The sequence below is a fragment of the Protopterus annectens genome, chromosome 2.part1 (genome assembly GCF_019279795.1).
Source record: "Protopterus annectens isolate FY-2018-M chromosome 2.part1, PAN1.0, whole genome shotgun sequence".
Classification (NCBI taxonomy): domain Eukaryota; kingdom Metazoa; phylum Chordata; order Ceratodontiformes; family Protopteridae; genus Protopterus; species Protopterus annectens.
This window is the reverse complement of record NC_056729.1, coordinates 1,857,144,733-1,857,162,048: the sequence shown is the minus strand read 5'-3', so window position 1 is coordinate 1,857,162,048 and position 17,316 is coordinate 1,857,144,733. Positions and strand designations below refer to the sequence as shown.

Here is a 17,316-nt window from a genome sequence, read left to right as displayed (position 1 = left end):
TAAAGAAGAATATTCCTGAGTATGGTTGAGCCAAAAGCTGCTCATCCCCTTGAGACCAAATCTAGTTTGTAATGAGTGATAAAAGTATGAGGATTTGAAAAAGTTGCAACTGTGCATATATCGTCCATAGAAGCTCTAGACTAGAATACAGCAGAAGTTGCCATAGATCTGGTTGAATGAGCCATTAATGGTTTTAATAAGGGGAGATTCAATTTGTTACCGATAAAGGAGATGCAATTTGTCAGCCATCTAGCTAGAGTTACCTTTGTAACTGCTTTGCCCACTTTATAATACATGCAAAGAAAACAAATAACTGATCCATCTAATCTTTTTTGTTCCGTCTAGGTAGGAACGTAATTATCTATGAACATCCAGTAAGTGCAGCATTATTCCCATTTATTTGTATACTGTGGGAAGAATACAGGCAAGTTAATGGATTGGTTAATGTTGGTCTCTGACATCACTGAAGGAAGGAAGCATTAGTACATAATGTGACCATATCCTTATGAAAAATCAAATATGGCGGAATAGAAGATAAAGCATGAAGTTCTGAAATTCTTCTAGCAGGTGTAATTGCTACTAAAAAGACAGTTTTCCAGGTCAAAAATATAAGATCACATTTAACTGCAGGTTCAAAGAGAGCATCTATTGAGGCTTGCAGTGCCAAATTTAAATCCCATGGTGGCATGGGGTCTTTATTTTATTTATTTATTTGACATTGTTAACCGGGTTAGTCCAGCTGAGTCAGATTTTCAGTGGAGATCAAAGGAGAAAAGCTCCATGGTAACTGCATACATAAATTCAACAATACAATAAAAGCATATAATCTGAGTTATATATAGTAGTTGTATTGAACAAAACAAAGCAAAAATAGATTAGCATAAATACTGCAGTTTCAAGGTTTACAATTTAAAGTATCTGAGTGAGTACAGTATATATTGCAACTGAGAAGCATCTTTGACTGTGTACAGTATATTTTTATGGCTGAGTCTAGGTAAGTAGAGGATGGAATAGGCATGGGTGGAAGCCCACTAAAAGATTCAGTAACCAGTTAAAAGCAGAATACAAAACAGAAATTACACTGTATAAAGATGCAGTGGAAGCCTAGATGTAACATTACCTAGCATAGTAAAACTACTTCTCATGGGAGATTAAAGGGAAGAGTAAAATGTGAAGATGTGAAGATGGTTAAGTGGGGACAGAAAGATATGTTAACAGACAAGAGTTTAAACAGCAGTTTTATCAGAAGAGTACCTTTCAAAAATTCTTTGCACAGTTTAGCAGAAGTCAAGGAAGAATTTTTTTGAAATCCCACATGAAAGTGAGAGATTGCTGTGAGCTGAACTTTAATGGTTGATAAACTAGCACCCACATTAAACAATCTCACAAAAAATTCTAAAACAGAATGATGTGGAGCCAAGAAAGGGTCTATCTGATTCTGATCTGCCCAATAAACAAACATTCTCCATTTACTCTTGTAGAGATTCCTAGTGGAAGGTTTATGGGAAGATAAAAGTATGGAACGAACAGGGGAAGAAAGCATTGGTTGCCTGGCTGTTAAAGGAATTGGAGAAACTACACTGTCAGTTTGAGATATCTGGGTGAACCATGCCTGCCGGTGAGACAGAAGGTCTGGAAATGGATCCAGAATCCAAGGTGGGTATAATAGATGAGGCCAAAGGAAGGTGAACCAAATCTGCTGAGGACAGCAAGGAGCAATGAGGATGACTTTGCTCTTCAACTGGCCTGCTTTCTGGAGGAATTTGGGAATTAGGGGAGTTGGAGGATAAGCATACAGAAGACCAGGGAGCTAATTGTGGAGCAGAGCATCCCTCGGTGATTCCCCTGATTGGGGGGGGGGGGATCAGGGCAAAGAAGTTGCTGCACTTGTTTATGAGAGATACAGAAAGATTGCAGCAAGGCTGGCCCCACCAAATGAAAATCATATCCGTCACTTTGTTGTTGAGAGACCACTCGTGAGGTAGTAAAATGGACCTGCTCAGTTTGTCTATCACACTGGATATCGCAGAATATGCACTGCTATTAAAAAGCAGTTGGAAGATATCGCCCATTGACACACTCTGGGTGCTCCTTGACACAGGGGATAAGATCTGATTCTCCCTTGCTTGTTGATATACCAGACTGCTGACATGCTGTTTGCCTGGATTGCAATTGTCCAAGAAGAAGAGAGTCATGGATTGCTTGCAACACTAAGAGCATACTGTCATCTCCATAACATTGATATGCAGGTTGGCCTCTACAGGTGACCACGTGCTTTGGACTGTTTTCCCCATGAAATGCCCCACCCAATCTGAGAAGCATTCGAGGTCACTATGGCCTTGGGCTGAGGCAGGATGAAAGGATGACCTTGTAACAGCTATTCTGACTGCATCCACCATGAAAGGCATTATTTGCATATCTGAGTTATCCTTATCTTCACAGACGTGGGCTGAGAAAACACTGACCATTGTGCTGCTCGCATCCATTGACGAATTCTTATGTGAAATCCTGCTAAGGGGCTAAAATTACTGTCGCTGACATTGATCCCAGGGCTGGCAGAATCAGTTGGGCTGAAATTCTGCTACTACAAATTATTACCCTGACCTGCGTCCTTATTGTTTGCACTCTCCATAGGGGAGGAGAAGCTACCGTGGGTACTGTGTTGAACACTGTTCCTATGAATTCTAATGTCTGTGTTGGCTGCACATGAGACTTGCAATTTATGGTTATTCCAAGATGAGAAAAGGTCCGTAACACCTGATCCTGATCTTCTATCAGTTGATGCCTGGTCTGGGCAGTAATGAGCCAGTCATCCAGATATGAAAACATCAGGAATCCTTGCAACCTTAAGTAAGCTGCAACCACTACCATTCACCCTGGCTGTTGTGAGGCCAAAGGGTAGTGCTCTGAGCTAGCCAGAAGCATATGTACCTTCTGGATTGTTTATTCATCTTTATATGATAGTATGCATCCTGAAGGTCTATCAAGCACACCCACTCATCCTTGCCCAAAAAGAGCAGAATGAACTGAACCATGACTATCCTGAACTGTATATGTTGAACACACTTGTTCAGAACACTGAGATCCAGAAATGGACTCCAGTCCCCTGCTTTACTTGGCACTAAAAAGAATCTTGAGTAAGTTCTGGATCCTATCTGGTCTGGTGGGACATTTTGGATAATTCATTTTTAGTAACTTTTGAATTTCTAGTGCTGCTGCTGTTCTCTGGTTGGGTGGAACATCAGGAATTTTCCAGGATACCGGAGGAGGAGCTAGGAAAATGGAAATTATATAACCTCTGGAAAGATTATCTGCACTCAACTGTCTTTTGTAATACTTAGCCAGACTCTCTAGTGGAGAGATATCCATCCAGTTTTGTGGGTCTCCTCTGCTACTGGGCGTTGTCTTCTATTATCACTACCCCATGCCTCTGGGGTAACTAACTCCACCTGTATCCTCGAAAGGACCCTCAGACTTTCTGAACAACATTTTTTTACCTAGTCTTTGATTCCTGTATAAAGTCCTTTGAAGGGTCAAAAAAAAGCATGCTCACTGCAGAGGGGTTTTCCATCTTTCTCACACCTGGAGAGTGTGTCCGTTACTGTGAGGCCAAAGAAGTGACTTCAAAAGGAGCATTGATGAATGATAACTTGAAGGGCTCTGCAAAATCACACAAGTGCATCCAGGCATGCCTCCTGATGGAAATGCCTGAACCTGCAGGCCTTGAGGTGCCTTCTGTAGCGTGTAAGATACGCCTCATGGATAAATTGAATATAGCCTGTAGGGTTGCCAACTGAGACACTAATAAAGATTAAGCCTGAGCAGTTCCTGTTCCAGAAAGATGTATTGATAGCTCCTTAATCAAATCCCTTTGTAGTATAGTGAAATGTTCTAAATAGTTCAGTGATCTAACTGCAAACATCGCTAACGCATAAACATGCTTCCCAAATCTGTCTATCATCCTTGACTCTCTATTAGGAGGATGGACAGAGGAGCTCTGTTCAGTGAGTTCCTTTTTTGTAGCTGCTGCCACAACCATGGCATCTATTCGGACCCCTTTACTGCAATATTGTCAGCCTACTGGTGGAGCCAGAATCCTATCTGGTCTCATGGGGATTAGCTCAGTCATATCAGGTCCCGTCCATGCTTGCTTGGAGATCAAATCAATAAGTTCATTGACCGGCGGCGTAACCCAAAAGGTAGATGGACCAGTACCAAATGGTTCCAGAAATATCAATTCCTTAGAAGGGTTTTGGGAACACCAGCTATCCTTTTGTTTTAGGATTTCAAGAATGTCTCCAAATGAGACTTCATCAGGTGATGATTTTGGGGACCCCTCCCCTTCACTGAAATCAATATCCTTAGTGACCGACTGCTAAGGATAGTCCAAGTGCCTCCTTTTGCACTTTTTCTGCCTATGGATTTCCTTGGTAGGGTATGTGACGCCCATGCACTGGCCCAGTAATCAAGGAGCCTCAATCCTCACTACTAACACCAGTGAGAGGCATCCACATTGGGAAGGATAACAAATACACACACAGTAAAGTACAATTTCCTTTAAGAGCACACAGAGATCACAGTCAGTCTGGGGCTGCTTTCTCTCTTTCTCTCCAGATCCCCAATAAGACGCCCCACTTGCACAGCTACAGAGTACAAGTATCAGCCTAGTGGTCAAGCTAAAACCTCCAGCAGCCTCTCTGTCAACCAGTGCTTGATGCCCCTGCCCAAGTCGGTGACATATACACACACACACACACACTCTTTAAGATTTGATTTAGATCCAAAGATAGTACAAGCTGCCATCAACCACCTATATCAGCTACAAAAAAGGCCCTCAAAGGGTGCCCAGTTATTACTGTGTAATATTATTATCCAAATAGTAAGTGTGACTGAGCAGCAAGACTATTGGAGTGGCTTTGTACAATATCACTATATACATGCAATGCATTCTACAGCTTAAATTATCTCTACACAAAACAGCACAGTTGAAAGGTTTAAAATTATTTAATAATTAATAAAACACAAGACAATACTTCTTACTACAGTGCTAGTCAAGAGTTCAGACATGACAGGAAAATGCTTAAAATAATAATGTAGAGTAATTATGACATAAATATAGAAAACAGCTAGACTGAACTTACTATTTTCTATCTTTTCCTAAGAGCAATCTGAGTTCTAAATAAACTTACCTATAGAGAAAAAACAGAGTACTGGTGAGTTGTTGTCAGCTTTAGACAAAATGCAAAAAATGCTTTCTCTCCCTCTGAGACAGTCTTTAAATTAATAATACATCACTGCTGTCTCATTTTAGAATACATCATTCTTAAGAATTCTCTCATTCCCAGGCTGACAGAAACTCTTCATTTACATTTCTTAGTAAGCTTGCATCTGGTCTGGAGACCATAGCAATTAAAGACATTATATATGCAAAATCTAGCAATTATCTCTGTTCTCAAAACAGAAAGATTCTGCTAGTTCAGACATCATGGCTCCGAGTTTGAGATCAAACAGTCATACAATGCTTGACTTATCAGCTTTCTTCCAGCAGAGTGCACTGTTGTTACATCTTTGACGTTCAATGTTAACACAATTTTCTTACATTTAAGAGACAAGCCTGTGGCTTATATTAATATTTACAAATGACAGGATTATGTACAAAATTCTATCTAGCTAGGCTGGCAGCCTTCACATACCCCAGAGGACTCAAGCTAATTTTTCAAGTGACCCTTGAGAGGGTTAGGTCTGTCCGAGTATACCTCACCCAATTCCCTGTCTTGAGAGCCCATCTGCATTGCTAATCCCACTGCAGTGCTGCACTGACATATCATATGCTTGCAATCCTAGGCTCTATCTTAGCAACTTAGCATTTTGCTGGCTGGCTTGGTGCAACCATGTTAGGGGATTGTGACCTGTAACTACAGTGAATTTTCTTCCATACAGATAAGGCTGAAGAAAGAGGTTGGCAAAGAAGAAGTGGGATTGTCAGAGAAATGAAGAAAGTAGACATGAGTATAAGGAGATGAGGTGCATGGCAGAGAGAGAGATAGCGAAGGCTAAGGATAAGGCATATGAAGAGTTGTATGAAAGGTTGGACACTAAGGAGGGAGAAAAGGACCTGTACCGATTGGCTAGACAGAGGGACTGAGCTAGTAAAGATGTGCAGCAGGTAAGGTGATAAAGGATAATGAGGGAAACATACTCACAAGCGAGGAGAGTGTGTTGGGGAGATGGAAAGAGTACTTTGAGGGGTTGATGAATGAAGAGAATGAGAGGGAGAGAAGGTTGGATGATGTGGGGATAGTGAACCATGAAGTAAAATGGATTAGCAAGGAGGAAGTAAGAATAGCTATGAAGAGGATGAAGAATGAAAAGGCTGTTGGCCCAGATGACATACCTGTGGAAGCATGGAGGTGCTTAGGTGAAATGGCAGTGGAGTTTTTAACTAGATTGTTTAATGAAATCTTGGAAAGTGAGAGGATGCCAGAGGAATGGAGAAAAAGTGTTTTGGTATCGATTTTTAAGAATAAGGGTGATGCGCAGAGCTGTAGTAACTACAGAGGGATTAAATTGATCAGTCACAGCATGAAGTTATGGGAAAGAGTAGTGGAAGCTAAGTTAAGAAGGGACGTGATGATTAGTGATCAGCAGTATGGTTTCATGCCGGGAAAGAGCAGTACAGATGCGATGTTTGCTCTGAGAGAGTGTTGATGGAGAAGTACAGAGAAGATCAGAAGGAGTTGCATTGTGTTTTTGTAGACTTAGAGAAAGCATATGACAGGGTGCCTAGAAAGGAGTTGTGGTACTGTATGAGGAAGTCAGGAGTGTCAGAGAAGTATGTAAGAGTGGTAAAGGATATATACGAGGGTAGTGTGACAGCGATAAAGTCTGCGGTGGGAGTGACAAATGCGTTTAAGGTGGAGGTGGGGTTACATCAAGGATCAGCTCTGAGCCCTTTCTTATTTGCAATGGTGATGGACAGGTTGACAGACGAGATCAGACAGGAGTCCCCATGGACTATGATGTTTGCAGATGACATTGTGATCTGTAGTGAGAGTAGGGAACAGGTGGAGGAGACCCTGGAGAGGTGGAGATATGCTCTAGAGAGAAGAGGAATGAAGGTCAGCAGGACTAAGCAGAATATATGTGTGTGAATGAGAAGGAGGATAGAGGAATGGTGAGGATGCAGGGAGTAGAGGTGGTGAAGATGGATGAGTTTAAATACTTGGGATCAATAGTTCAGAGTAACGGTCAGTGTGGAAGAGAGGTGAAGAACAGAATACAGGTAGGATGGAGTGGGTGGAGAAAAGTGTCAGGAGTGATTTCTGACAGACGAGTACCAGTAAGAGTGAAAGGGAAGGTCTACAAGAGGGTAGTGAGACTAGCTATGTTATATGGGTTGGAGACAGTGGCATTGACAAAAAGGCAGGAGTTTGAGCTGGATGTGGCAGAGTTAAAGATGTTAAGATTTGCACTGGGTGTGATGAGGGTGGACAGGATTATGAATAAGTATATTAGAGGGTCAGCCCAGGTTGGAAGGTTTGGAGACAAAGCCAGAGAGGCAAGATTACATTGGTTTGGACATGTGCTGAGGAGGGATGCTGAGTATATTGGGAAAAAAATGTTAAGGATGAAGCTACCAGGTAAGAGGAAAAGAGGAAGGCCTAAGATACGGTTTATAGATGTGGTGAGAGAGGACATGCAGGTGGTTGGTGTGACAGAGCAAGATGCAGAGGACAGGAAGAAATGGAAACAGATGATCCGCTGTGGTGACCCCTAACGGGAACAGCCGAAAGACAATGATGATGACAGATAAGGCTGAAGTTTCTGCAGTGCCCACACTATAGCTAGACAGATTCACTTTATAACCTCGAAATACTGAAATATCGAATTTCGATATCGAGACTATAAAACCGAACCCACGAAACACTGACAAAATAAACAGGAAATTCACAACACCGAAAAAAACCGCACACACTATACTACACATACACCAGAACACCCACATCACAACATAAACAAACAAAACTACACACATACACAACTCATACACACATAAGCAGGGGGCAAGCCCCCCTGCACCCCCCACACCCCCCTACTTATATATACTAACTCCGAGATTGCACAAACTCAAAACAAAAGCCAACTCACACACGCACATTCTCCGACCCCTCACACACACATCAAACACATCAGCACACTCACACACACTAACTCCCACTCAAAACCCTTAGAAAACACTTACCTGACATAACAGCTACATACACACATGGCACCACGTACCATCAACACACAATCCCGGACATTACGCAGCGTAAGGTCATAACCGCAAATTCAACATATATTCGAGGTCACGATTAGGACATTTCGCTATTTTTAACATTCGGCTTTATAGTCTTGGGATACTGAAATTCGACATTTCAGTAATTCGAGGTTATAAAGTGGTTTCAGCTAGACACTCCATTTCTACAGCTGCATAGCATTCCTCTCTCGGTTGAAGCCTACAACCGAGATAAACCACCGGGTGCTCTTCTCCCTCTGAAGAAATCTGGCTAAGTACAGTCCCACCTCATGGTTCAAAGCATCCACCTGCACAACAAATTCCTTGCTGTAATCTGGACTGGCTAACACAGGGGGTCCTCACAAAGCTTCTTTAAGCTTCTGGAATGCCTGCTCATATGCTGGGGTCCACACTACCATATCTGGCCTGTTTTTCTTTGTCAGGTCTGTGAGGGGAGCAGCTTTGGTTCTATAACCGAGGACAAACTTTCTGTAGTACCCTGCTGTCCCTAAGAATGCCCTCACCTGCTTTTTGGTAACAGGTGGAAGCCATGCCTGAATGGCTTCCACTTTGGCAGGTTCTGGCCTGATCTTACCACTTCCCACTCTATGTCCCAGGTAGGAGTCCTCTGCCATACCCACCTGACATTTGCTGGGCTTAATGGTCAAACCTGGCCTCTGCAGTCTTCCCAGCACCTCCCTGACATGCTGAAGGTGCTCTTGCAGGAATGGCTGTAGATGGCAATATCATCTAGGTAAGCAAGGGCAGACCCTCCTGCTAGGATATTTATTTATTTAAGTTTGATGACCGGGGAAGTCCACTGGGCCAAGAAGAGCTCACTTTCAGTGGAGGCCCGGGGAGAAAAGCTCCATGATAACTAAGTTACATTTCACATGTTACACAAGGACATAGTTCATACAGGTAATTAAACATTTACAGATAAGCTCCATGATATTTGCAATTCGCTTGTCACAAAGTTACAAAAATGAAAAGACATAATTCAATACAGAAATTTCAACATTTACATAAAGTGAATATTTTTGTTATAAAAATTGTAGATTTAACATTCCAAAATGTATAGCTACTAATCATTAGTAGGTTAGGAAAATATTATGCATGGGGAGGGTAATAGTATATTTGAGATTGGAGAGTATAGTACAATAGATATTAGAGAGAAAATTAGATTTTTGGTAGGGGAGGGATTAAATAATAGTAGAGGTAGTTGGATGAGTCACTGCAAGGAGGAAAGGGGGGTTTTAAGTTGGAGCATGGCAAGGGCATTCCCATTTGGAAGAAAGATGAGAACGTAGCTGAGATTTGAAATTTGTATGGTTAGGTTGGTTGCGTAGGTGTGTGGGAAGAGAGTTCCACTGTTTAGCTGATATGATCTACCAGCCTCTGAAAAGTTGCTGGGGCATTCTTCATCCCAAAGGGCATCTTTGTGAAGGAGTCACAAAGACTGACATCTCTTTAGCACTGGTAATCAAGGGCATCTGCCAGTAACCCTTGGTAAGATCAGTGGTGGTAAGATACTTAGCCCCACCCAGCTGCTCTAGGGCCTCATCTGTCCTAGACATCGGGTAAGCATCTGATTCTGTGTGCCTATTTAATTTCCTGTAGTCCACACAGAACCTGGTGCTGCCATCCTTCTTTGGCACCAGCACCACTGGGGAGGGCCACGGACTGTTGGACTCTTGAATTACCCCTAGTTCCAACAACTCCTGTACCTCCTCCCTCAGAGTCTGTTTGACTCTCTCAGACCCTATAAGGGGCCTGCCTAATAGGCCTTTGGGGTCCTGTGTCCACCTGGTGCTGCACCAGGTGGGTGCACCCTGGTTTCCCAGTGAACATGTCCCCAAACTCCTTGAACACTGCTCGGATTTCTCGAACCTGGGGAGGAGATAGCTGCTGGGACATTGCTACCCCTTCCCACTGAGGTGTCACTCTGAGCCTCACTGAGGAGATCAGTAACCAGATCTCCCTCAGATTCTTCCTGTAATCCACTGCAAATACTCAGCACAAACACCTCCCTATCATGGTAAGGTCTTGTCATGTCAACATGGTACAATTTGTGCTCCTGCCTCCTGCCTAGCAGTTCCACCATGTAGTTAACATCATTTACCTTTACCACCTTGTAAGGTCCCTCCCAAGCTGCTTGCAGCTTGTTGTGTCTGACAGGAATGAGAACCATTACCTGCTGCCCTACAGCATACTCTGTAGCTCGAGCATTCCTGTCATACCTTACCTTTTTCTGTTGTTGGGCTTCTGCCAGGTTCTCCTGGGACAAGCCCATGAGTTTCCTGAGGTTTAGGACATATGCCACAGACTCCTTGTGGGATTCACACTCACCTTCCCATTCATCATGAATTAACTCTAGAGGTCCCCTCACCCTATGCCCATACAGCAACTCAAAAGGTGAAAAACATGTGGATTCCTGGGGAATCTCTCTGTAAGCAAACAGATGGGGTAAATATTTGTCCCACACCCTCTTAAACTGGTCTGCAAATGCCTATAGCATGGAGTTGATTGTAAAGTTTAACCGTTTGTACATTTTATGCCCATATGACCTGAAAAGGGAATATCATGGACTATGGCTAGAAGCACCAGATGGCAGGCTCTAGCCACTACCAACTGCTGTATTCTCTCACCCTCTAGCCCTCCCTCAGGAGTCCAGTCTCTATACAGTAAACTTTTGCCCAGTATACAGATTCCCCCTTCCCTTGAGAATCAGCGGCCTCACTAGCTACCTCCCTCAGGCCTTACAATGTAGTGTCTGACAGCTGAGCTTGCCTCATCTCTCTGTAACTTCCCAGCTCCCCTTCCACAGGAAGTCTGGTATTCTCTGACAGCAGTGCGTCACTGTCAACCTGGGTCCTACCACTCACTTCTGCCCTTGCAGTCACTCTAAGGGAACATCAGTACTCACAAGCAGCTGTGGCTCACCTTCAGTCTCACTGCTACAGAGTAGCTCCCTCCTTGAAGTAACAACCTCACTAGTCCTAGCTGTAAGTATGCAGTCTGTCTGGGTCTCCCCCAGGCTTCCAGACCCACATGCTTGTCTCGAAGCCTGACTGCGTGTACTGTCTCATCAAAATCCTTCCCTATCAGGACATCTGCAGGATGGTAGTTCGGCACCCCTGTTGTCTCAAGACAACCTACTATTGACATTTTGTCTTTTCCACTTACTGGCTCTCACCTTTTGTTCCCCACCTTGCCTCCATGGACATCTGTATGCCACATGGCCCCACTGGTTGCATTCAAAACATTTAACCCAAGGTCATGGGTGTGTGCCTGGACTGGTGGCCTCCCCTGCTACTGGCAGATTCTGTTGGGGAAGTCTGGGCTGCCTACCACAGATTCCTTTAGACCCCTTCCTGTGCAGGGATGTCCTGCTTGTTAGGTATAGGTCTCCCTTCTCCCCCAAGTCATCTGAAGTAGCACATTTTCTATCAGCTAACCAGATCCTCATGTCCTCAGGCAAAGTGCTAAGGGCTTGTTCTCTCACCAAAAGGTCTGCCAGCCCTTCAAAAGTGTTGACCTTATATCCACTCAACCACCTATGAAAACAAGTGCTCAGTTCAGCAACATATTCACACATACTTTCATCTGCCTTGCGTCTATGCTCACAAAACTTTTTCCTATAAGTTTCATGTGTTAGCTTAAAATATTCTAACAGACAAAAATGTGACCTGTTTTTAATGACTCAGGTGTGTTTTAAGGAACTTATTCACCTGAAGAAGCTGCTAGGTGAAAGCATGTTACACTCGTAGATTTATTAAAGTTTATACCCAGAGTTTGCGGTTCCAGCAACTATGTTTACTTTTTGGCTTATGAAAAGGAAAAAAAAAAAAACAGCACAGGTATTTAAGAACTTGTAGAAAAAAAAAACAGAAAATACAAACAATGGTAATTACAGAATTTACACTGTGCAGAGAAGGCACAGGGAAGGAGATAGGTCTATCATGATGGCAGAAAAGATATACAGCCGAAATATAAGAAAAATAACAGCAGAAACTGCTTAGGAAAAAAAATGAAGATTAAAGATGTAAGAAATAGTTATTTATAAAAGAATTTAAGATGAAGATATGAAAAATTGGATGGTGCAGTGGTAGTGTTGTCACCTCCCAGCAAGGGGTTCGCCAGTTCATTTCTTGGCTGGGGTGCCTTCTGTGTGGAGTCTGCATGTCCTCCCTGCATTTCTGTGGGTTTCCTCCAGGTGCTCCGGTTTCCTCCCACATTACAAAGACATGCGTCTGGCGTGTTTCTCCCTGGGCCTCCACTGAAAGTTAGTTTTGTTCCAAGTCGGACTTTCCTGGTAAACAAATGTTAAATCAATTTATTTTTATTTATCTCCCACTACAGACTGAACAGCTGAAGGTGACCACATCTAAATGCTAAAGCAATGAACGAGATCTGAAGGATGTTTGGGGGTGGTACGTCTCGTACATTATGGGTAGGGAAGGAGCTCAAGAGTTTGTTGATGGCCATGAGTTAATAAAACGTCAGAGTCAGATTCAAGGATCGGATACAATCCCATTAATTGAGTAAGGCTTGAAAATGGACAACATCAGATCTTCTAAAATTTAATAGTTTAAAATGCACAGATCCTTTGTTATTTTGGTGTCTGAATGACTAGCTGTGCTGTGTTCTGCATCACTTTGTAATGAAATCCTGTACTGTTTTGTACACTTGCAAATGGTGTAGTAGTGTACTTCCCCGGTAAACAAACTAAATAGGTCTGTTGAAGAGTACAGAACACATACCTACCCACTCATTCAGGAAGTAATAGAACAGCTGTTCAGCATACAGAAAATATGAAACTGCATTAAAGTTAAGACAGCTGGGTGGCCGCAGTGGTGCACCAGTTAGCGTTGCCACCTCACAGCAAGAGGCTCTCTGGTTCGATCCTCGGCTGGGGTGCCTTCTGTGCATGTCCTCCCTGTGGTTGCGTGGGTTTCCTCTGGGTGCTCCGGTTTCCTTCCACATCCCAAAGACATGTGGTAGGTGGACTGGACACTCTAAATTTGCCCTAGGAGTGAGTGCGTGTGCCTTCTGTGGAAGGTTGGGTGCTGGGCTGGCAACTCGACAGTGTAAAACTCCACTGCCAATCATGAGCGGATGGGTGATCCGCTGTGGTGACCCCTAACCGGGAAAAGCCGAAAGAAGAAGAAGAAGATTAAAGTTAAGACAGCTCCACTGAACTAACTAAAATAATAACAGCTTAATGTGGCATCGAAATGTCCACTCTACATGATGAGGCAGCACACATACTAAGGCAAAACCTTTGAACATAATCTATAAATAAATAAAAATGTAAAGTATTTATACTCTGAATCGAATATATGTTGGCTCTAATTACTACAAGTATTCAGTCAGTGTAGTGAAACTGCACGTCATGTTAAAATTCAACCAATGTACATTCACGACTCATGGGTTAAACAAAGGTGGCAATGCTGAAGAAAACATGAGTACGGTAAGGTTAAGAGAAATGATGCATGTTTTTTTGCCTTTTGTTACATCAAAGTGAAAGTGAATATTGTCAGCAGTCCATGTGCAACACCAGCTGTTTAAACCTCTCAATTGTATTAATACTTGTCTCATCAATGGATTCCCAAAAACAACACTCAGGACAAGGAACTACAAAAACATGCAGGCAGCACTGCTTAGTGAGAGCTAAGCTTGTTTGCCTCTGTGATAACTGCTGAAAAACAAACAGGAAACCTTGCTGATGTGCACATGAAGCTTGAGGAATGTATGAGATACTAAAAAACAAAAAGAAAACTGAAAGACAGAAATGGAGTTTACAAAAATACACTTTTATGAAATGAATTAGACTTACCTTTGCTTCATGGTGAGTGATAATGTTACTTGTAATCAGATGCCCTAAAACAGCATCGATGTTCTCTTCAACAACACCCACCAGGTCAGGGCGGAAGTATTCTGTGAGTGTGTTTAAATCTTCATCACTCAAGCTTTCCAGCACATGCAGAAATTCATCAGCTGGACCTAGAGGCATGAAACCAGTAACAAAATGAGTTATTTGGCAGCTCCAATAACAGGAAGCTAACAGAAAAAAATGTTTCTTTAATGAGAAGTTACAAGGCAGCACATGACTTTCAGAGACCAGAAAAATGAAGATAATATACAACATGCATGGATGCACAACATCTGATGGGAAGCAAGAGTCATCTGGGTCACCTAATACGGCCATTTCCATATCCAGTGGACAGGCTGTAGCTATAATAAATGCATTCTTCTTCACTCTCCTGCATATCAAGTCTGACAGCTGTTTCTACTTAGTTTTCCACTTCACAAATGCCTTACAGTGTTTCATCCATTTTCACCACATACAATGTAATACAATTTGGAAGGATGCTTGAGATATTAGCTATGGAAAATGTGCACCACCATATACATTTTTGTTCCAATGAGCAGAGTTTTGAAAAAAAACCCTCTAAAATGGTCCTGTGGTTAACAAAAATGTAAAGTGCATTAAATAAAGATATAAAGGTGTATAATGAAGAAAGGTCCCAGCATGAGAACTAAACAGAAGTATAAAGTGATGGTGGTGAGAGCAAGAAAGAAATTAATAAGGCAAAGAGGAATTCTGAGCTCAACGGTTCCTTTGTATTATACGTCATTTTCAAATAAGTGACAGAACGTAGCAAAGGTAGTAATGAAAATTTATGGATCTCTCAGGAGGGAAAAGTAATAACCAACTTACAAATTGTAAGTAGAGACATTTGCCACCTTTTCTGAACAGGTGGGAGACAAACACTTCTATAACATATTTATGTATCATGGTAAACGCCTCATACTGTTATTTACCAAGGGAATAGTTGAGAAAGCTTTAAATAAACTACAAGGGACTGGTTTAGAAAGATTAAGCAAAATAAGGTAGGATTCATCTACTAGTCCTGATGAGGTTAATGGATTTTTCTGAATAATATGAAGTCTGCAATACTTGAGACACTTTTTATTTATTTATGTATTTATTTTTATTAAGTTTCAGCAGAGTTTAATATCTCGAAACTTCTCAATTTCAGTTACTGGAAAGAATCTAACATTATTTGAATTTATAAGGGGGACCCATCATAACTGTAAACAGCTTTAGGCCCATAAGCTTAACAAGTACAACAGAAAAAAGGTTTTGAGCATGTCTTGTTGAACTTGAAGTCCCAGGTTACTTGATATTTGCAGCACGGGTTTACTTCAGGAAGTTCTACCGCCAACAACCTGTTAGTTTTTATGCAGAGGTGATGAAGGCCCAGGATGCTAATTTAGCACTGGCTGAGTTTATCTACCTGGTAAAGGTTTTCAACTCAGTACCACAAAAATCCATTACGGAACATGGAATTTTAATGGGCATGTGATCAGGTGGATTGTAAACTGACTGACCAATCAGAAGGTTCATGTCTTTATCCATGCAGCAAGAACTAGAGACATAGACATTAGAAGGTGTGTTCTTCAGAGGGTCAGTACTGGGTCCATTTCTATTTTATACATTTAGGGACAGTCCTCCAGTGGTGATGAAATGCCGGGTAGAAAAGTGTGCTGCTGATGATACAACTGCTTGGATAGTTACACCTGAGAAAAAATCAGTTGGAATTATAAAACTATTCAGATGGACTATGTCAAATGACTGAGAAAAAGAGTTGTGTTTTAGTATTCTAAAACCAAAGTTATGCACACTAGCAAATCACAAAGTACCCATATGGTATAAATGGAATGACAGCTGCTGAATGCGAACAGGAAGAGGTGAACTTGATCATAGTAACTGGAAATAATTTTAAATTTTCAAAGCAAGTACATAGAATACTTAGTCAAAGTAAACTTTACTGTCATACAGATCAACACAAAGGAAAAAGTGTGCATCACTGCAAGAAATTTCGATACTCAGGGTCGTATCGTACGGATGACAGTTTACAGAAGGAAAACAGATTAAATTAATAAAAAAATTAAATTAAATAAAAATATAAAAAAAAAATACAAAAAAGTAAATAAAGTAAACCAAATTTGAAAGCTGTATTTACATCAGAAACACAACAATACAACAGCAGGAATAGAGTCAGTAGAAATATAAGGATATGCAAAAAAACAGTACTATAATAAATGAGAGGCACACGCGTAAACTTACCCACCACCAATATATATCATAAACTTACAGTTCACAGTTTTCCTAGTGCAGATAGAGACTTATGAACTCAGCCATTCAGAGAGTTTATGTAAACAACGACATATTGCACACAAATAATGTTTTACCCGTGTACAGCGTTATACTATGTGTTTGTTGTTCAGCAGTCTGATAGCATGTGGGAATCTGGATGTCCTGCATCTAATACTTCTATAGCACTTCCTTATTGGCAGGAGTTTGAACAGTCATTTAGCCGGATGGTGTATATCCCAGAGTAGTCTTTGAACTCTGCCATAGCATCTGTTTGAATATATGTATGTAACAATCAGAATATTTTGACTAATTTCTTCCATAGAAAAAAAGTTATTGTTTCAATATTTAAAGCTATTATTAGACCTATTAAGTATGAAAGTAGGTTTTGTATGGAATCCAAATCAGAATTAAACTAGAAAAAGGTGCAAAGATTCTTTATAAGGAGAGTTCATAGTCTAAGGAACCCATGTTACGTGGAAAGACTGAAAAAAAAGAAGTTGTGTCTTACCATAACGTTCCATCTGTGTTGTAGATCTTTACTCATTCATTACTGTTAGGACCTCGGTTCCATCCTCAGAACCGACACATCCGTTACCAAGCTCGTGTCAGCCAAAAACTCTCGGCTAAGACCTACCCACAATGCCCCTCTCATAGTCTCTTCAGATCGAGTTTGCCGGCCATTATAGTATAGAATTGATAAAAGTGACAGTAGGAGGCTCTGTCTGAGCAAATACCTTAATTAATAAGGAAATCCTAAAGTCCACCAAGGGGAAGGAGGGCGGGAAGTAATGTATGAATAAAGATCTACAACACAGATGGAACGTTATGGTAAGACATTACTTCTTTATCTGATGTTGCAAATCTTTATTCA

General features: G+C 41.6%; 1 protein-coding gene across 1 annotated transcript in view; it reads right to left on the bottom strand.

Moving 5' to 3' along the window:
• LOC122795053 overlaps positions 1-17,316 on the bottom strand; it is an 853,954-nt gene that overhangs the window by 633,972 nt on the left and 202,666 nt on the right. The window contains exon 2 of the mRNA XM_044063628.1: positions 14,118-14,284. Coding sequence (XP_043919563.1) covers positions 14,118-14,284 — 167 coding nt within the window. The remainder of the gene's footprint in view (positions 1-14,117; positions 14,285-17,316) is intronic.